Below are 22,622 nucleotides of genomic sequence, written 5' to 3' on the forward strand. Positions count from 1 at the left end.
TTGACTACATGTTTAGGTTTGTAAGAGTATGTTGCAAGTGAAGACTTACAAGGTTTTCAGCTACTACACCTGCATTTGAAGTGCCTGTTTCTTTAAGGCCTTAAATTTTTTTGTCTTTAAGCTATGGTATGCTTTAGAGAAATTTCATTATCTTTTATTTTTCTGTACTACCAAAATAATAACTCTTGGACATATTCACATATGATGTAAGAATTCCATCAGTGTTAGTTTAGATACTTCATTTTCCATACATGGGGCTCTGACAGCTCATTTTTCTTCGATAAGGCAACCTCAGACTGAGGCTACTGATTCTCCCTGTGCTTGTACATAAGATAGTCAGCCTTCTTGTTTTACCAGGGATATCAGCCTCTTTCCTTCATCTGAAATTTAGTTATGAAAAAGCTTACACACAAATTATGGATAGGCATTTCAGTACAGGACTCCAGAAAAAGTTTTTTTTCCATGATTCTCAGCACTAATTCTAGTTAGCTTAGAAAGATGGTTGCTTAAAATAACTGTCACCTTACACTCCTTTCATTCAAAGGATCACAACCTATTAAGAAATAGAAATGAATAATATCTTTTCTATATTGACTATCTATGTTACAGGTGCTCCACTGAGAAATTGCTATGTATCTATGTTTTCAAGTCTTGACAACAGGATGGATAGGGCTTTTCTTTTTTAAACACTGCTAACCCAAGCTACATTAAGAATACATCCTTCTGATGGAGGCTGTCAAATGGTTGCTTTGGGTACTGTACAGCACAGTACCGCAGCTAGGCTGCAACTGTATTTGAAAGATATTTCGGGAGCTGTAGCAAGATTTGATGCAAACCTCACAAATTTCACAAGGCAGTAGAGCAGATGCTTTTCACTACAAATACACTGACCTTAGAAAGCTTCATAAGAAGTGGCTCAAGCTGACAGTGCTGCTTTATATATGTACATAGAGAGCGCTATCCTTACTATTTCAGTAGGAAACCCAAATTCAGGTTGCCAGTGGCTCCCACCTGGCACTGGTTTGTGTGGGCCGTAACACAGGCGAGTGGAAAGCATGAGCATACTGGGGCAAGGAACGGTGTGCTAAGCCAGCTTGGCTGTACACATAGGGAGTGGTACCTGCAGGTCTGTGCTAAGGCCTAGCAGTGCTAAACTTTTGCATGGCATTACCCGAAATAATGACATTGAAGATCATGCACGTGTGGGTAGAGTGTGTGAGGTGAGTTTAGACTTGGGTGTGAGCTGTAGCGTGGGTTGAAATCCACTATGAATATAGCCCTGGTAGTGATGTAAGTATGTCTAAATAATAGTTGTAGCAGTAAGTATTTTGGTTTATAAACATATATATCTATATAGATACGCATATACATATATTTTAATTACAACCCTAGTCCTAGTATAAAACCTGCATAGAACTTTCCCAATCTGTAGAACAGAGGAGAATCTCACAGAAACAGATGGCAGGAAAGAGCTTGGACTTGGAACCCATCATCTTCCTGTAGTTATTTCAGTATTTCTGTATGTTCATATTTGATGCGATTATCTCTTGTTCTGTTTCAGTAATTTGCTGGCTAACTCCTTTAATTGTAACTGCCATTTGGCCTGGCTGGGAAAATGGTTGAGGAAGAAGAGAATTGTCAGTGGAAATCCACGCTGCTTGAAACCCTTTTTCTTAAAGGATATTCCAATCCAAGATGTAGATGTCCAGGACTTCACCTGCGATGGTAAGAAAATCCAATTCGATTTGGCATTTATGATAATGTTGGCACCTCTGTGAGGACCTCCCTTCCTATCAAGCAATACTGCATGGTAAACATTGCAGTTTAGTGATGAGGAAGACAGCTGTTTAGAGCTGAAGTTCATTGTTCCCTATCAGGAGTTTGTTTTTATTCTTGATTTCCAGTTTCTGAATTTCTACTATCTACATCTAAATATAAGAATGAATTTATTATAGACAAATGCTCTGCTTTGTATAATGCTAGTATAATCCTGGCCCTTGCTCCCACTCCTTTATTCATACACTCAGATAACACTCTGGGGGAATGGTGCTTGCTTGGAAAGTCTTTTAGTTTTGGATACTGTTCAGTTTCACAAATACCAGGTATGAATAAAGGGAAATAAAAACACTTAGATATCTGAAGTGACCCAGTGATGCTTAATGCTTTGCTGGGTCCATATAGGTTTAAAAAAAAAACTTCCTGACATTTCATTCATTCTCCAGGTAGTTCTTTGCTTTCTGATCAAGCAGATTTTAGAGAAAATAGTAAGGAGAAAAATTGACTGATGAATGCACTGCTAACTTGACTTGTAGGCTGCTGTTGCCTGTTAAGACCAGATATGCTGGAGCTGCAGTTAGTCATACCTCTAAAGAGACCATAAGAGTGATAGAAGTTTCCTACTTAGAGTAGAAATTAATTCCTGTCCTAGTTGAGCAATCTGGCAACAGGCCCAGGTGCTTGGGCTCAGAGCTCAAGGGACCCAAGTTTAGTCATTAAAGAATAATTTGCTTTTAGTTTGGGAGAAAAAAAAAAAAACAAAACAAACGGTCTGCAAAATGGCATTGCATACTTGGGAGCTTTCTCTATCATACAGTCACTCAGACAGCTGTGGTGAATGGAAGGTAGATGGTGGCAGGGTGTAAAACACAAAACATAGGGGAAAATTGAATATGCTGAAGAAACATGCTCTTTCTGCAGGTTTATGAAAGACTTTGAATTTTGTTTCCAGTCATTAAGCCAGCTGGGGAGAGAAAGAAAAAAAAAATCTTCCCTGTTCTTCTGTAGGCTGGTCATCCTTCTCCATCCCTCTGAATACAAATTATTCCCTACCCATACATTTATGGGTAATTTTGTTATCTTGTATCAGGATTTCCACTCTTATTCTTTAATCTCAATGCTCATGGGTACATCCAGCAGAGAGAAGAAAGAAACAGATCTCTCTCAATTAGTCCTTGCATCAGTTTAAAAAAAAAAAGGCAGCACGTAATGACAGCTGGCTGTGCGCTCTTGGATTGCAGTACTGTGTCTCCGTGCTGGTCAGCTCAGGCTGCCTGTACTCACAAACAGTTGCGTGGTTCCTCTCACTGTCATCTAGAGAATGTGCCACTAAGTGTTTCCTTTCATATACATCCTGATACTGTAGCATGCATTTGCCTCATATTCCGCAAAGCCTGTTGCTTTGGGGGGAAATCTATCCTTTAATGTTCTTAACTTCAAAGAGTTGGTTTCTTCTGCAGAAATCCTATTGTTCTTCAATTACAAGATTTAATCTGCTGTTTATGGGCTTTTGAAACCATTTTTGGAGAAAGTAGATATTTTTATGTGTGCACAGATAGATCACCAGCAGTTGGAAGTATGCTGCTCAGTTTCTTCTTTGCCTGGTTATCCTTGTCAAAAACAATGAGGTATTACAATTCAGATGATAAATGAAGTGCCAGGCTGACTTTAAAAAGTAAAAAATGAACATCTAAAAGCCGAATTTAAAAAAAAAAAAGTTCCTAAAACAGAGTAGATAGTGAATATCATATGTCTAGATGAATTTAAGGGCAATGTTCTGGTCAAGTTCTCTATTTCAGCTAGTACATTGTGGGTGGGGGAAGGATTTGGGATTCACATAACTGATTTTACTGTAATTTGCAAAGTTACAGAGAAGTAGATACTCCTTAGAAAAAAATATTTATTTAAAAATATTGCTATTCAGTTTTTGCGCTGTTTTTCATGTTCCCTAAAGAACCTGTGTGAAGGCAGGTTGATCCAAAGCATAGGATCCACTTTAAAATATTGTGATGGTTGCCATGGATTCAGGGATGTCCCTCCTTGGTCCTTGTAAGCAGTTATCTTCAAAGTGCATGACTTTGGGCTCTAAAGCTGACTTCCTAACACCCCAGTTCTCTCCCTCTGCAGGTAATGATGAAAGCAGCTGCTTGCTTTCACCTCCTTGTCCTTCCCAGTGTACCTGTGTGGACTCGGTGGTACGCTGCAGCAACAAAGGGCTGCGGATATTGCCCAAAGGAATTCCCAAAGACGTGACTGAGCTGTAAGTTACCTTTTACATAGCTTCTTTCATGAGAAATTCATGAAATTACATCATAGTGAGGCTTTGTAGGTCCTTGGGGGTTTTGCCTTTGACTTCAGTGACTGGTGTTTTGTGCTTTGGTGCTTTCCATATGTTTTGACTGTTATTTTTATACTTATTTGTCCCTTGACTGAATACATTGCTCTCTAATGGGAACACAGTTTATCTGTCCTTGTAGCCATTAATTCTGTGTGTAGGGAACAAATGCATATAGTAGTACCAAATAATCCTGTAGTGCTTCTGAGAAGCCTGAGCTCACAACAGGCAATTTGAAAGGATGATGAAAATATGACTTATGCAGCTGTGAGCTAATTATCCTCTGAGGAGATTAAAAAAAAAGATAAAGAAGGCCAGTGGTGGAAAGAAACAATGAATTCTTTTCTCCAAACCTCATGAAATGGCTAAAATAACAGATAATTTGATTAAATTGTAAAGTAAATTCATCCTAGTTGAGAACCATCTTTCCAGTCATCTTTTCACGTACCCCTCGCTATGATTTTACACTGGATTTTGGTTCTTTCCATGGAAAGAAAATACACTGGTGGAACTGCTTGGCTTAAACGGTTGGCAATAGAAATACTGAGCTTTTCCCCTTTAGGTCCTTATTCAAATCTACCCCAGGTGAGTCATTACTGAAACTTGTTACAATCTCATCAACATTTCTATGCGGAAGGAATTGGCAGAGTTAGTTGGTATGTTCAGTGAATTTTGTAATGAATTAAAATGTGGTTTGCACTGTTTTTACCAGTGTTGTAGTCAAATACAAGACTTTGTTACTGAGTGAGGAGTGTACTGAAAGTGTATGTGGTAATTCAAATTAACATGGAAATTTTGCATTAATGAATGCATCCTTGGAACACTGTTAACCAGGGGATGGTTAAATAGTGGTTTGAATTAAAAGCGAAGTCTTGGCCTGTATTCCCTTATATATTGCCATCAGTGATAAAAAGTCTGCAAGGTGGTTTCTGCTCTATTCTTGTTCAGGTTTCATTGCATTGAAATATGACTTGCCAACAATAAGATATCACAGATGTTACTTTGATTTCCACTGCCACACTGAGGAATTTTATTTTGCATATTGAGTTTTACTGATACTATCTGATACACTGACGACATAACTTTCACAAAAAGAGTGAAATTAATCTCACATTCTTGAAAACTGCTATATTTCTTAGGCTGTTACTTGGCAAATGAGGCAATAGCCTGGAACCGAGCAGTTTGAGTTCATAGGAGTTTACGTGACTGTCTTCTTCAGTAGGAGCCTCTTGGCTGTGCAAGCCTCTAGTTTGGCTTTCTGCTTTCAATCCAGAAATGTGTCAGCAGAACACAGTCAGCCACGGACTGGCTGGCTCTGAATATTTCATGTTCTTGAAATATAACCTTGAATCTGTCCCAGCTGCCTCAAAATTCAATCCTGATCTTACTCTCCTCTCAACCAACACAAACTGAGCTCCTTATCTGTATCTATACCAAAAGATGAGCTGCAGGTACTGAAGCTAAAAATTTCATGTAGTTGTGGAAACCATGAGAAGAATGAAATAAATAATTTTTTGAAAAAAATCAATCTTACTTGCCTTCCTTCTGTTTCCAGATTGAGATGAAGATTTTGCCCATAATCTAGAAGGGACTATATCATCTAGGTCCCAAGTTGCAGGCGTGAATTTAAGTATTTTTATTGTTCTGTGAGAATTGTCATTGCTGCTGTGCTAGACAGCATCTCCTGTGGAACCCCACGTCTTGCCTCATTTTGAGGACAGTGAAAACTTGGCAGAGAGAACCCAATGGCTTTCTGGGCACAGGATGAAAGAGATTTATCTTGTTCAATCTATTTATGCTTCTCACACCAGAATACCCCCATTTCCCTAGGGCAGTCCTAGATCCCTTGAACTGTGTCCTAAGGCTGGAGTATCTTCTTAAAGCTGTTTTGTTTCTGTGGTAGCAGTGGATATCAAGCACTAGAAACCAGAAACTGCAGAAGTTACCTGCTGCAGAAGATATCATGGTTTTTGCATGGCTAGAGAGAGACACAGCGGTCTCCAGGGCAGGGATGCCTTCACCTTTCTCACTGGTACAGCGGGCACAGGTGCTGAGGTAGATTAAAAAAATCCTTGCCCCGTGTTACCGCAACCCACGCTGCCTTTCTCCCCTTCCACGCTCTCATGTCAGAGACCTCTGGGCAGGGTGCTGGGGTCTCTGTGCTCCCACCAGGCACTTGCACAAAGCCGCGGTCGCTATGGACAGAGGTCATGCCAAGGAGAGGACAAGGGTGTAAAGAGCCGCTTGGCCACAGCTCCCTCCCTGCGGGAGGCCTGAACAGTGATATGACGCAGGGGAGCGTTTTAGTGGAATTGTTATGAATGCACCAGTCCGACTTTTATAAACTTCCATTATTGATGTATGGATTTACAAGGCGCGTTAGCTGCAGTGCTTTTTATTAAACTGCAGTGTGGTTTTATACAACATGGTTTAAGAAAAAGAACTACCACATATCTAGATAAACCAGTCTGTTACGGCTGAATATAGCCTTCTCAGAAGTTCTTTTCAATTCTTTTAGAGGTCTTACAATGGTCTTAAAGCAGGAATTTTTTCATTGTAACAGGTATTAAACAGCAGTGTGCAAATATGAACATACCTCTCGCACAGGCACATAGGGAAAATGTTACCCTTTGCTGGGTCAAATTTCACTGTACCTAAGCTCAGCAAAAAAGATCACCAGCAATGTTTTATTACATGGTGGACTGGAGACACAGGCTCTCTCCTTCCAACTTTCTTCTTGAGTTTCTGTTTTGAATGTGTATATAGACAAAACATGTGAAAACCATTATCTCCTTCATATTTAGAGCTTGGAATGACAGGAGACATCCCTGTGTTTGCTTTGTACCACCCTTGGGAGGAGGGATTACCTTGGCAGGGAAGGCTTCCATCTAGAATAGAGTTGAAAAGATCACTAAGTCTCCTGGCTTTTTAGAGGCATGATGATGCAAGCAATTTCTATTTCCCAGCTATTCCTTCACAAAACCCCGTCATCATGGGCAAGTCTTCTTTCAGTTTCTCGGGAATAGGGAAATATTATGTTGTTTCTTGCAAATTCCTTTGCTGTCTATTTATGTACTGCCTACATTTTTTCCCACTGTTTGCTTGTTCTGAAGAGAAGCCTTGGGTTTTTTGAATGTACTCAGTTTTCTAGTCCAGATGTTCAGAAGTAAAATGTTCATGTAAATAGCTAGTTTGGAACTCAGCCTCGCTGATGCTTAGTGGTTTAGGCTTTCCTTTTCTTCTTTTTTTTTTTTTCCCAAATCTGTTTGAACTAAGTTTCCCATGCTCTTTTTCCTTTTACATATTACCTCAGTGCGTGAACACTAGGGTTTTTTCTTTTTTTTTCTTTTTTTTTTCTTTTTTTTTCTTTTTTTTTTTTTCCACAAGAACGTAGTCTATTTCTAATAAAGTCTTATCTGACAGTATCCAGCTGCTTTTATGGACCTACAGCAAATAATATTTTGCACTGGAGAAAAACATTGGAGGCAATTATATGGATGGCGTGTGCATAAGCTGTAACATAATGAGCATGGTGTATTTTAGAATAAATATGTACTAATCATGTCATCTCTAGACTCCAAATGTTGTCATGACACTGAGCTATATGATAGCACTGATGGGATTGTTAGGAAAATCTGCATCCATACATCATTGTGAGTGATTGTTTTTCTTTCCATTTATATTAATACATATTAATATTTGCATTACTTTTGCCATTTCTCTTTCTCTCCTCACAAACCTTCTCTCTCCTGTTCTTGTCTTTTGTTCTGCTTGTTAGGTTCATTTAGCCTGCAACTTCATTCAGTACTTGGCACAACAGTTTTCACAAGTGGCTGACCTGCTTACTAGCAGAGGGATCCCACTGCACTGTCTTTTAGCTCTTTATTCCCCACCTCTAGTTTGCTGCCTGTTGCTGCCTCAGCCTTAGCATGGCACCTTTATTCACCTGCCTCTCCAGTTGCCAAGATGATTTTGACAATTGCTGCCAATACATTTGTTGCCACTTCTACTTGGAGGTATTTACCACCAATCTCAACCCTCCTTTCCATCTTCTGAGGCACTTGTGATTTCTTTTGACTTGTGACTAAAAATAATGGCTCGTACACGTGCCATGCAAATTGTTGCAATAAATATTCTCTAAGCAGGTAGTTATGATACATGTAGAATATCGTAACAATTTAGTGCCATTTTTCAGTATGCCTATATTGCTGTTGATCAAAGGGATGACTCTGAAGTGAGATATCTGATGAAAATCATCTGCTTGAGAATGCAAATGCTTTTGCTTGTCTGGCAATCTGCACTACTTTATACACTGACCCTTAAACACAGACTTCGGTGAATTTTCCTTTGATAATAAAGGAGAGAAACAGTTTGGATCAAAGCTTGGGCTTACATGGTCCTGTATCATAAAAGGTTTTACAGCCTGCTTAATTCACTGCGGAGGAAAATTCTCCCATTGAGAGAATGGATAGTTCTGTAGAAGGATATTTTAGTTACAGCTGAAATAGAGGACTTAAATCTGCATTTCAAATCTGGCATTTAGAAAAAGTTAATAGTATTGATACTATCAAATAATGTGTTCAATGACTGATGAAATTTGAGTACATATCAGAAAGGGAACGTTAGCACTAATAGAGACTAAAGGTGAGTTTAACTTAAGGGCCTTCACTTTTCTCTCAAACACAGCCATGTTTCTGTGTGTCAGCCCTGTAAGCTGTGGTCTGACATACAAATGCAGCAAAATCCAGAGTCCAAACTTGCCAAAACGTAAGAAAGTCCAAGATCCAGATTTATACCTAGATCCATACTTGAATTTTGTTTCTTCTCAAGAAAGTGTAATTGAAGCTCTTAAAGTTTGTGCCTTGCAGATCTTTCATCTTTCACAGCCCAATTCTCTTTCAGAACACCATTTTTAGGAAATGAAACTTGCCTCAAAATTTTAGGATATTGGGTATCTGCATTAAAAAGTTTAGATTATAACTTAATTTTAGAGCTGCATAAAATTGTCAAATATCATCTTTTTTTTGTACTGTAGCATTCTATATGAAATATTTAAAGAAATTAAAGGAGGGGCTTTGTGCCTTTTCAGTTACTGCCTGAGAACCGATTTCTCTCTCCAGTTTCTTCTCTTAGCACAGATTGCCGCTGTGAGCTTGACTTTATGGCTGAAGAGACATGTCAGTACAAAAAAGGTTCCAAGTGATTCAAATTGTTACATGATGCTTTGGCACCTTGTGCTGGTTATATCACCTCCAATCCAAGTGGTTTCAGTATAAAAATAGACAAGTTGGAAAAAGAACAGCTGTCATCTTTTATGCATAGTTTTAAATTTTTTATGTGTGATGTTAGTGTGTGTGGAAGGTGCTGGATGAGCCCCGGGGCTGCTGCAGGCACTGGGCTCCAAGAGCCGGCGCGGTTGGTGCAGGCATGGAGCGAGGCGTGACGTGCCCCACAGTGCCAGCCATCCTGGCCGAACGGTTACCTGTCTCCAGCACTCGGTCATGTTTTAGAAGAAGCCTTTCCCGATAGGTAGTTGGTGGCATTTTATGAGAACATGAACTCATGTTTTTAGTTTTTCAGTTTTGTCTCTGGTAATTGCTTGTTGGTTACAAGTCATTATTGAGATTTCAAGATTCCCAGCAGCATTCATGGGGTAAAAAACAATTTCCAATCTGATATTTAAACTACAGCGTCTAGAGACTTTAGGAAGCAAATGAGGTTGTTTTGGATACCAGTCAGTGTGTCTATATTAAGGCAGCTGACACCCACTGTGGACTGTGACTATATATTAATAACTTGACTCTGAGCATTAAAATTAGACGTATATTTTTTTATTCATGCCAGAATTTCTCTGCATACCAGATGCAAAAAAAAATCTTCCTTTGGCTAAGGATTCAAAATAATTAAAAATACGATCTTCCCTCCACATCATTCTGTTAGGGCTTGTTTTGTTTTGTTTGCACAGGGAGTCTGTAGCTTCATCTATGGTTTTTTATTTATACATACGTATACATAAATACTCAGAGCTTTGTAACCGGGCTCTGCCCCTTCACCCTCAGGAATAATTCTGTTATTCACTGTGTCCAACTTCCAGCCCTCTTGTAGCCCCCACACATCACCTTCAGCCCAGCAAGGTGCAGAGCTGCTGGCCCTGCATCCCCTCCCTGCTCTGGTGGAGGCCTGGCCCACGGTGGGCAACAGCTCATCTGCAGCACTTGGTTTCTTCAAATGTTGCATCTCACATTCCCCTGATTCTTGGCATGCCTTTATGCCCTAAAAGCTGTGGTTACTTCAAATTCATTGCACTTTCAAAATGAATGAATTTTTGCTTAGAAAATACTGCCATTCTTTGTATAATGTGGTGAAAGGTTTAACAGTGGCGAATTGTTCTTACGCATGCATGAAAAGTATATTATCAGTAATTTTTCAGTGTAAAATTGTGTTTGTTCAGAAATTATACCACTGGTATAAGTATTGCAGCTTTCTGCTAGCACATTTATATAACCATCAAATTGCTTGCAGTACAAATCCAAAGCTATTGAAAGCAGATCTTCTGTAGGAGTTTAACTCCAGGGGTCTGCGTGTCTATGTTAGTCTGAATAATGAAGCACTGGATTAAAATGTGCACCCTCAACTTCTGATTGCACCAGAAAGCAAAACATGGGGGAAGAAACTTTGGCTAGCCATCATCAGTTTCTTCAGATTGCAGGCTGTTTCATATTGGGATCAACAAGAGAACATCCTGAAAATATATTTCTGAAGATTTCAACACATTGCTAGAGTTGAGTCTCCTTTCCTAAAGGAAAATCGTGTATAGCTTCCAAATACATAATACATGACCTGCTTTTGATTTCTTTTGGAAATCCTTTGGATTTTACATGGGGAATAAAGACTGGAACCTTAAACTACTGTCATGCATGGGTTTAAGATTTGCCGCTTTCTGGGATGAAAGAGAAGGTGCAGAGTCCCAGCAGCTTGCTGCATCCATAGCAGACCATGACTGGAGAAATGAGACATGATTTCCCTGTTTAATAGTAACACATGTGGTTGAATTCTGAGGATCTTCTATATAACAATTTATGGTGTGAATTCACCAAGGAACTCCATTTTCAAAATAATTTATAAAAAAAATTGTCAAAATGAAGCAAGGGACTTAACACTTGCTAAATACAAATATCCATGGAAGGTGTAAATGTGGCATAACTAACCCATACTCCGGTTTGTGATAATTTGCATCAGCAGAGCGGCTGTCACTACTTTGCAAGGGCTAACTTTACTGTGCAACACCATCACTTGATGATTGTGATCTTTGTGAATGGAGAGATTAATTGGTTCAATAGATTTTTTTTCATTAAGGAAGGATTTTGCTTTTGGTTAAAATTCAAAAGCCCGTAGTCCTGCTTGTCTAGCCTAAGCCTAGCACGAGCTAGGTCAGGTCCACTGCATGCTCTAAAGTAATTCTGCCTTGATGGGATCCTATGCACAGGCAGACTGGATAACCAGGAGGCTGGGGTAGTTTAGTTGGAGTAGTTTAGTCGAAAAGAGAGCTGAAGCAGCAGAAGATGGTGAGAAGGCATTATGCTGGAATAGAAGAGGCCGGGGGGCAGAAATGTGACAGTTATAAAATGTATTATGTAAGAAATTCTGTTAGTGTTTATAGATTTTATTTTTAAATTATGTAAAAATAAAGTTTGTGGGAAAATTTTCTTGGATTTAGTTTACACAAATATCTCTGCTGTTACAGTTAACGTAGAGAGGGAACATAGAGCACAGTAATAATCTATTATTGTTGTTTGCTATAGTAAATGCAGAATAAGGAGGTCTGTTGCCAAAGAAAAGGAAATTGTATGTGTGGGATAAAAATTCTTAACATGATTATTGGATTATATTTTCAGCAGTAGAGGCAGCACATTAAGTGTTCTGGTGTCTGTGAGCTGCATTTCCTGGCTACGCTTGATTATCTTTCAAAACATACCACATCAATTGCATTGCCCCATGTCTACCTTAGGAAAAATCCCCTGAAGTGTCTTGTAAGGAAGGGAAATATTATTTCATCTTTTATCCTCACCTGTGGAGGGAGAAATGCCCTCCTCCTACACAGTACTTTCTGAGAAGGTTGGATTTATTTCCCAGGTAGATATGGCTTCTCGCAGATGTCTGGAGGATCACCTTGAGAGTGTCATGGCACCACAGCAGTCAATTTCCATTGGAGCCTTATTACTTTGGTATCTTCCAGGGATGCAGTTTCACCCAAAAGCCAAGGTTAAGGAAAAGAACTCCAGTTCTGTCTCTATTATTTTGTAATAAACAGGAAAAGCTCCACATCCCATTGCTACCACAGGTCAGCTGTGGAGTCTTGAGTACCCATGCTCTCTTCTGGGCAAACTGGGCAAACTTTTGGAAAGTATTTGTTCAGGGTTTTTCCCTTAGTTACTGAATGTTCATGTTTCTTCAGTGGAGAAAAACTTCAAAATACTGGTACTATATGCCTGTATGAGGACATAGGATTACCCAAAAGGCTCTAGCCCTACTGTGCATGTGTCTGAATAGAGACACATTCAGTGGTGTCTCAAACAACTTCCACCCCTGGAAACACAAGCTATTCTATTAAATACACTTAGTGCTTATAGGAGGAGCCTGTATTCAGAGAGAACTTGGTCTTTGGTCTTCAATTTGTACCAAGTTTTCACCCTGCACCAGCGTACTTTGAAGAGGAAAGGTAAGCATGTGGCATCAAACTCTGGATGTTTGTGTTGACACTAGAATAATTGAGACTTTTTGCAACACAGACCTGCCAGTGCAGCTCCTCTTCCAGTTCTGGCTGTACAAGGAACTTACATGCACAAGATAAAAACCTTCCTAACAGGATCAGTCAGCACTCAGAGTTCTTACAGAAACTTGTTAAAGATAACTTTAAGTTCAGGGGACAAGCCATATAATTTTTCTCCTTTTTTTCAGTTGCTCTCACAGAAGCACCAACTGGTCATTTCTGTTTGCTGTAGGCCAGAGATCCTTTATTCACTTCCAAGTCTTAAAAAAAGAAATTTAAAAAAATCAATAAGCTACTGTCATGCTTTGCATGCGGGATAATTCACTTATAAAGGAGAAACTGTTACGGTTTCAAAGCAATGAATCAAAGATAATTTCCTTAGTGACTGACTTTTTATTTTCCTCTTTCATGGTGCAAATTGAGTGACAGGAGTGCTTGTTAACATGTTTGTGTAATTGTCAAATCTGACTTTTTTTCAGTTACCTGGAAGGAAACCATCTGACTGCTGTGCCGAAGGGGCTCTCCACTTTCAGACACCTGACACTGATGTAAGAAACACGTGGTTTCAATGTCAAGAAAATTACATGGCTCTTTCTGCACTATGTTGTAGGTGGAACATAAATAATTAGTATTTGGAGGAAAAAAAACCCACAAGACCCAAAAACCTTCTGTAATTTGAATTTGGAGAGAATTTCACAGTGGTCACTGCTGCCAATAAGTGTTCATAAAGAGTGGAGAAAGAGTGAGGTGACTGAGAGCACCAGAGACCCTTCCTCTGCAGGAGCTTCCAGGCTCTGCGAGAGGACTAAACTCTCACACAGGCTGCTACAGTTTCACTTGGCAGATTTATCTGTGCAAAGCTGTAAAGGTCATTAACAGAGGAGATGGCATTAATTTGTTCTAGGTGAGGCAGTATTTATAATGCTAAGGCAATGAAAATTTGCATAGCTGTTTCTGCTATGAACAGTCATACAGATAGAGACACAACTAGCCTTTGTTCAGTAAATTGCTGCCTGAAATACACAGGAGTGAAATTTCTTGGCTGAGCTATTTATCAGAAATTTTCAAATGCTGTTGGAATCAGCCGTGTAGATACTCAAGTCAAATGGGCAGAACAAACTCAGACAAAGCAACATGGAGGGAAAACTGCAATCCTCTGTTTTAAAAGAGTGTTTTATTTGGAAACATCTCTAATTTTGTTTTTCAAGGGAGAACAACAACAAAACAAAATGTTCTGTTTGAGCCTAAAAGACTTGTTTGAAAATGAAAAATGTAATTTCTTTCTAGTAGCTGTCAATGTGAAGAGCATATGGAAATGGTATGCCTGTAATACATTGCAAAGCAAGTTGGTTCAGTAAATATTCACCCGTGCTTGTATCATTTATTAATTTATCCTCCTTCAAAACTTTTGGTTGTATTCACTGATTTTTTTTTTTTCCAATGCTATATGCTGGAGATATGCCTTAATATTTCTGAGTCTGAGGCTTTTTAGGGGAGTCTGATGTGCTTTGCTTCTAGAGTTGGTTAGAAAAATATATCAATTGATAATATGTGACTTCTTAATTGCTTCAAGCACTTTGCTCTGCCGATATTATGTAATCTTTAAAGAAAGACTTATTTCACAGTTCATACATATAAATGATATTTTCTCTGTGTGTTTCTTCAGTGATTTGAGCAACAACAGCATAAGCGTATTGGCCAATTACACCTTCAGCAACATGACTCAATTATCAACACTGTAAGTAGTCCAAAGTTTTGATAACAGTTTTAATTGCTTTTCAGACACCATCTTAGGTGTTGAACAATTAGTGTATATCTTGTTACTTAGGCATGTGGATTTCCATGCTGCTTTGTGGTTGAATTAGTAGTGAAATAATCAAAGAAAATACAATGATGTAACTCTTTTCTCTCATTCTCCCAGCATCCTGAGTTACAATAGACTTCGGTGCATTCCAGTCCACGCGTTCAATGGGCTCAGGTCTCTTCGAGTGCTGTAAGTACCACTTCTTCGATGCAGCCAAGTTGCAGCTTATTAGAATGCTGTTGATGGCAGAGAGGTTTTTAATGAGCAGATGGCTTTCACTTGATCCAGTAGTCATAAATATTTTCACACAATTAGCTTCAATGTACTTGTACTTAGGTGCAATATGTCCGGTAATGACTAGAGCAGGTGAATGCTAAACTTTGAAAAGAAGCAATTACATATTTGCAGGATGAATGACTTTCCTCTGATAGTTCAGGGACAAGAACTCTCATGAAAACGGGCCTCCGAGAGACTACATAGAATCTGTTTGTCTCTTCTACTTGAACAATGTTTGGGTGCCCCACAGGAAAGGACTTTTCTCTTTGTCTGTGAAAACTTGATCGTATTTTAGAGTGTAAGTTTCCACTGGATGCTTCAGCAAGAGCATCTTTACTGAAAACTTGTGCATTTTTAGAATATTGTCTATTAATTTAGATTTCTGCAGGCAAGTTTTTACATAAAAGAATGCAATCTGAAGGGAAGTTAGAAGTCCCCACACTAAAACAATGAGTAAGTCAAGCCAGTGGCTGGGTGCCAGTAATGCTGAGATGCCTGTCTCAAATGTCTTTAAGTCGTGAATGAAATTTCACCTCATGTTGACTGGTGGCACACTCAAGAGATGTCCATGTGTGGTTTCTTTCTTTGGAGATCCTTTTCTGCACTCTTTCTTTCTAGTGTAGCTGCTTTCAGCAGCTTTCTGGATTGAACAATTTGCTTACAATCTCTTCTGAAGGTCATCTTCTTTATATTGTCTCAGAGTGTGGGCTGTGGGCCTGTTCCTTGCAGCAAGCAGCCCCCCCAGCTTTTCTTAGGCATCTGCTAGACTGACTCCTGCTTCAGCCTCATATTTACTGTCTCTCACTCCCCATCTGCCCCATCAGAAACAAAACCTGAGTTAGGTTTGCTCAGTTGTTTGTGTGGACACGTGACCCCATGTGCAGCAGTCAGGACAAAGTGGAGAAGCCACCTTTCTCCCCATGGCCCAGCAACACAGGTGGCTCATCATTACTTGCACAGTAAACTGAAAGCAAATAAATTAAATAGCTTATCTGTGATGAGATTATTCAGTGTGCTGAAGAAGAAAGAGCTTTGAACACTAAAAGGCCAAGACAGAGCAGTTGAAGAATATGTCCTGAGTGCTTTGAAACTTCGCATTAGCATTTTCTATTTTTTTAAAAAAGTTAGATGTCATTCACATGCAGAAGTTTCTGTGAATTTAAAGAGCAATGGTTGCTGTGCACTGACTCCATAATTGAGGTGTCGACATGGACACTACTGCAACTGTGGAAGCAATAAGGCAATGGTGTTTGGCTGAGCTCTTTCACTGTGGTCTGAGTGGTAAAATAGATAGACATCTAGGTTTCAACCTCCTAACTTGAGACAGCTTTAGCATCCCAGTTTTCATTAGTAAAACCAAGAAAGATACGTGATTTGGATTTGTTGTTTTATGTTTGGATTGGGACTCTGTTTTCTAGCGCACTAGGATGGTCACATTTGAGCTGTTACGTGAGTCCTGAAATTCAGCCACAGACGAATATATTCTGTTTCATGGCCAAATAAATTATTCCATATGGAGCTGTCTTCTGGCCTGCTTCTGATATGCAAGCTAGCTTGATTAAAGCTAGTTTGGGACTCTCTACCCTGAATTACAGTGCAGAGTAAGAGAGTGTACGATGCCTCACTCTTTCCACTAGCTACAATTTGTCTTTTTACTTCTGTTCTTGCAGGCCACGTATAGACAGAAACAAAGGGCAATATTTTAATAACAACTGATGTCTTTGGGCTTTTTTAAATGATCTGCTAATCAAATTGAAAAAATATCTTCCTCCTTCAAGGGAGAAGCCCTCCCTGTCTTGCACAGAGCAGCACGAGTGAAGTGAAGCCTAAATGGGAATCTCTGCCTCTGCTCCATGCATTTGGAAGCCTCCAGATTGATTTGATTTATTATGGCCCACAAAACTCTGGTATCAGCTACAACTTTTGCTACGTGTCATCTATGTTGTTATTAAAAATCAATTCTCCAGAGGGAAAATGGCTTCCGAGTGACAGTGTGCAATCTGTTATTGTCAGTTATTTATTATCCATATTCTCAGGGGAATTTAAAAGAGAAAACATCAGCAAAACAATTTCCACATTTTTTTTTTAATAAAAAGAATATAGTGATCTCATTACCTTTGACTGTGCATGCCTTTGAAGGTAGAAGACCCTTCTCATACAAGCTTCTGTGTCTTCCAAATTCCTTATGTTTTCTTTACTTTTTGCCTCTTTATAGTAAATAAAGAAAACATGTATTTGAAAATCAGAAAAATCATAGATGTATGAAGTTGATCTTTGACAGATATCTGGTTCTGTCCTCTGTCTCTTACACTTTTTCAGCACAAGCCCAATTGAGAAAACTGCAGAGTCAACATATTTATACTGAAGCCTGAATATATATCAGTGTTTACACAATCAGGCCTTTAATCTTCAGTCTTCACATGGCTTATCCATAATGGCAGCCAAAGTGTGCTGGGGAGCAATTTCAACATCAAGTATTAAGAATTTTTTTAATAAGCAAAAGTTGATATCAGTAGGTTTTTGCACCAAAGCTATTGCAGTGAAAAATTGTGGGTTTGTTTTTTGGTTTTGATTTGGGTTTTTTTGTCCAAAGCTAGTCTTTTTAGAAGCTAAATGTAAACAGAGTAAAAAAGCTGAGATTGAGACAAAGTAATTATAAATATTAGAGCTCTCTGGTAGGCCTGAACTGATTATTTTAGAGATTATTTTTATTGTGTGACAATGTTGTAACTTCTGACATTTCATCCTGATTTAATTAAGAAATAAAAATACTCTCTCAGATCACTAAACCATTTTCCATGTTATATTTATGAAAAAAATTATAAAATGAGCTACAGAATATTCTACTAACATGATATATTTTAGTTTTACTGAAAACTGATGGATATTTACTGCAGTTCAAAGCTCACACATAGTAATATGTGTGATGGTAAAGCTACCACTAATACTCTTCAGGCACAACCTTGGAACCAATTCTTGCAATATGCTTTTATTGTTGGATGCTGCACTGATTTGACCTGACAGAAATATTATTTGCCTTTGTTTCTTTGGTTTGTTGGGGTTGTTTGTAGCACAGAATGACTACTTGTACTTATCCAGTAAATCTGTAAAAGGCGCTGTTGTTACGAGCATTGAGCAATGCCACTGTGGCTTCCCACTTCCTCTGACATCTGAGTTGTGTTGGTTCCTGCAGGGTTTGGCATCCTTCAGGGTTCGTTGTAGGTGTTTGCCCTTGATGGGATGTGGCTCTGTTAGCTCAGCCAAGCTTTTAGCCACATTTTGTCATTACAGGGTAGATCATTGTTTACTGAAAAAGCATCCCCTTTGTGTCTATAGTAACTTAATGTTATGAGACAATGGGCTAGGAGACTTGGGAACAGCTAGTAAAAGAAAAAACAACCAAAAAAACCCCCAACCCAGAAGGATATATTTAGTTCATTTCCTTATCTGAAGACAAGGTAATAAGTTAGTGAGATTACATGTAAAAGAAAGTTTTTGTTTCAAGAATTCAAGTGTTTTGTTACTCTGTGCTCTGAGAAGAGATCCTCATCACCTTAAATTCATAGCCCAGCTGTTTACCAACATTTAGACAAGAGGATACCTAGCAGTTGTGCTTTGGAGGGAGAACACACACATCAATGTGTGTGTTTTAACTGTCCAAATGTTTAAGATTTTATTTGACCATTTGCTTAGAAGGTTTTTTGATATAAAAATGTGTTTCTGTTGTTGATCCAAGAGGAAACAGATTTTATTGCACCATTGAATTCTCTTGCCTCTATTTATTATTGTGGGTTTCAAGTTTTTTAGCATTTATCATTACATTTTAGCTGCACGCTGATGATGTTGCTGACACGATTTTTTTATTAAAATGCAGGCATTTGCATCCATGAAACATACCTCAATGTTTGAGATATGTAGTCAAGCCATTCATTCCAAATGTTTTTATATTTTTGATGGTTTTACCTTCTTACAGGTAAATGGCTTTGTCATTCTTCAGCTTCTCTTGGAAGAAGTTTCCACACCCCTTCACGGAATAAACACAACTGATAGGACATATAGATAAATACAAGTTCTGTTGTCTGTTCAGAGAGAATTGTCTTGCACATCTTTAAGTGATTTAAAAGATCAGAATATAAGCTCATTATGAGTGGCTGCTTATTTAAATATGCTCATTGAAGGAGGGAACATTTTGATGACAACTTGTTGACCAGGCCCGACCTTGCATCCACATACCAACAAAAATACTCCTTATTTAATAGCTGTGGGGTATGTCTCAGTGAGTTGGTCATTCTGTATAGAATTAGTGAGTGTGCTTTATCTGGAGTTACTGTGTGGGAGCTCATATCCTTTCTGTTCCTGTTCGGATTAATTGCTTGGAGATCCATCCTTATATACGCCAACTATTATTATTATTATTAATAGGCAAAACCTAGGTATGCTTCAAAGAAAATTTCAGAATCAGGATGTTTGAAGGGCAAGGTTTTGGTGTACTGGCATCAAGAACTGGAGAGAGAGGCCAGCAGGATAACTCTGCTGTAGTTTTTGTGGTTTCACGCTCTGTAGAAAAACTTTGCAGTACAATAAGACAGAAACTGCAGCTGCAATGAGCAGCTGTGAAACGTGATCATGGTAACATTGCTTATGCTCACATAGTTCACAGCCCCATGGTAGGGCCCAGCCCCATCGGAGAGAGGACAAGGTGTATCTTCCCCTCACAACTTTGACTTTCCTTGCTGGCGTAAGGCACTGTGTAAAGGTGGAATTCATAAGAGTTATAAGGCACCATGTAGATCCTGGTGAAGCTTATAGTGGTATTAGGGAAGGAAGGATGCAAAAAGAGAGGCATTTGTTTCATCTGGGGCTATTGTGTATTTCCATGGGCCCAGATGTTTGGTTTGTTCTAAATAAACTCAGTGTGCACCATTTTAAGGATCTGTACAGTCACAGAATAAAAAATAAGGTATGATTGCTGTGTTCTGCAAATCACAAGGTAAATTAGAAAATAAATGACTCGAGGGAAAGAGCTGCTACAAAACTGACACAGCAGGTTTCTGTTTTCCACCCTCCTTTGCCACGTCTGGAGCATTGACAGTAATTTCTAGACCTGGGAAAGAGGACATAAAGAATACAGCAGTTTGTTATAACTGAACCAGCTCAGGGGAGAACTGCAAAAGAAAATATAATTTTAAAATATTGATGTCTTTCTCCTTTGCAAGATTTCTACCAACTTCTGTTTAAGAAACAGCTAGTGAGATCTAGCAGAATCGAGTCCTATTGGCTCCTTACGAGTTCTTACTGTCTGTTACTACGTGAAGGAGTAAACTCATATTCAGTGACATGCAAACTAGAAAAGTTAGAATAAACTATAAATATTTTTCTCTATGCTATTTTTTGCCAGATAATTATCTAGTGAGGCAGAGGATGCAGCAGCTGAGTAGCTGATTTTATTTATAAAAAAAAACTTACATGATTGTGTATCTACTCTGGTGCATTTTCTGGATAGTTTTTATGCAATTGTCACCCCCGGCATCCTGTGCCCTCCCGCACACTCATTTGTTGCTGGATGTTTTCCTGTCTGATCATAGCCTTGATGCTGCAAGAAGTGCTCTGCCTCTCTATTTGTCTGTCACAACCTCTAGTGGCAGTGCCTTACTTTGTAGCAGGGTCTTCAGTTGTAATTGCAATGAAAACCACAAGTAATCACAAATAATGATTTTTACTCTTGTGTCTGCTACTTTCAATGCAAGTATTGTGCTCTACAAACTGCAAGAAAAATCTTTTCATTTATGCTTGCCTATGTAACACACACATAAATGTATTTCTTAGAAAAGAGATAAAGTGGCTGCCTAAATTGTCTTGGAAACAGTGGAGAACCCTTTCGAAAGGATCCTGAAAAGCCTGCTAGAAAAATGTTAGTTTCTTTGCGCAGGGCGAATAATGGCCTAAAACAACTAATTTCAAGTATTTTCCTTGGAAGCATAAATGTATTTGTCAAACAGATTTTAAAAATACTGCACAAAGAGGTATTTCCTACTGTAAGAATGCGAAACTAGAATGTGAAAGTGCAGCTATATTTGCCCTCATGGGCCCTTGTTCTCTCCTAGGATCTCTCTGAAGTCAATATTTAATTTAACTTTCACAGTTCCTATTCTCCCTCTTCTGTTTTTCCTGTGTTTCCAGCTAATGGGATTCTATAAAAGAATACAGGTCTGTATGTGAGGGTCTGCTTGTCATCAATACCCTTTTAATAGCATAAATAGTATGTCACCTTTTTAATTTAAAACATTGGTCACCAACAATTCCAATTGTATCATTACTTTAAATGCCAACATCTAGAAATAGAAGTAATAAAGCATGGAAGCTCATGAGTTGTGAAGCTTATAGCAACTCTCAAAGAAACAAAATTAAATATCCTTCTTAAGCACCAATTCCTTCACCTGTAGGGAGCAGATAAAATACTGGTTTGATACCTTCCTGCTTCTCCCCTCTTCTAGGACACTCCATGGAAACGATATTTCCAGTGTTCCCGAAGGTTCTTTCAATGACCTGGTATCCCTGTCCCATCTGTAAGTACTTCTGTCTGGGTTCATCTGTTTGATTGACGGTTTCAGATTTATAAAACAGTACATCTTATTACAAATTTAAGATTGTATAGCTTTTCTGTTTTTCCTGATCACTTTCCATATTCTACTCTGGATATTCATAGTGCATCCTTCAAAGGAAATAAAAAGATACTAGACCTGTTGTTATTAGTTACCAAAATATTTTCTTAAGGGAAACCAAATGAGCAAACATGACAGTTTCCTCTTCTGTGGAGTTTGTGTTTAAGGCTTTCTTTCAGCATTGTCTGTTTGAAATGCAGAGTGTGTTATGGTCTAGGGTGAGACAGGAAACCTCCCACAAAGAGCAAATATTAAGCAAATGTGAATTCTTTGCTTAATAAGTGTCATATGTTTTGCATACTGAAATGTTGTCAGTATATGAACTTGTTGATGAATCAGTACTTCAGAGATATATATTTAATCACATGGGAATTGGTCATTTCACAGCACTAATACTTCATTCCATAATTTGCAAAAATTATTAGACGTTGCAGATATTTCCAGAAATTACTCTTGTATTGCTGGATGTCCAGGATATTTTTAAAAGCAGTTCAGTTCATGAAAGAACTGTAAAGACAAATAGCTGCAAATGTTACAAAATAAACCTGAAGTATAACAGTTGGTGCTTGTTGTGGTTTAACCCCAGCCTGCAACTAAGCTCCACACAGCCGCTCAATCACTCCCCCCACCCAGTAGGATGTGGGAGAGAATCGGAAAAAAAAAACAAAACAACTTGTGGCTTGAAATAAAGGCAATTTAATAGGTCAGAAAAGGAAGAAAATAATAATAATGGTGGTAATAATAATAATTTAAAAATGATAATAACAAAAGAATTAGAATATATAAAACAAGTGATGCACAATGCAATTGCTCACCACTCGCCAACCGATGCCCAGTCAGCTCCTGAGCAGCGGTCCACGGCCAGCTTTCCCCCCAGTTTATATACTGGGCATGACATCACATGGTCTGGAATACCCCTTTGGCCAGTTTGGGTCAGCTGTCCTGGCTGTGTCCCCTCCCAACTTCTTGTGCCCCTCCAGCCTTCATGCTGGCTGGGCA

General features: G+C 38.7%; 1 protein-coding gene across 1 annotated transcript in view; it reads left to right on the forward strand.

The window, feature by feature from the left end:
- SLIT3 (slit guidance ligand 3) overlaps nucleotides 1–22,622 on the forward strand; it is a 536,791-nt gene that overhangs the window by 425,689 nt on the left and 88,480 nt on the right. Inside the window, 6 exon segments of the mRNA XM_029998071.2 lie at nucleotides 1,562–1,725; nucleotides 3,904–4,036; nucleotides 13,361–13,429; nucleotides 14,548–14,619; nucleotides 14,803–14,874; nucleotides 21,456–21,527. Coding sequence (XP_029853931.1) covers nucleotides 1,562–1,725; nucleotides 3,904–4,036; nucleotides 13,361–13,429; nucleotides 14,548–14,619; nucleotides 14,803–14,874; nucleotides 21,456–21,527 — 582 coding nt within the window.

The sequence above is a fragment of the Aquila chrysaetos genome, chromosome 22, assembly GCF_900496995.4.
Source record: "Aquila chrysaetos chrysaetos chromosome 22, bAquChr1.4, whole genome shotgun sequence".
Taxonomy (NCBI): Eukaryota; Metazoa; Chordata; class Aves; order Accipitriformes; family Accipitridae; genus Aquila; species Aquila chrysaetos.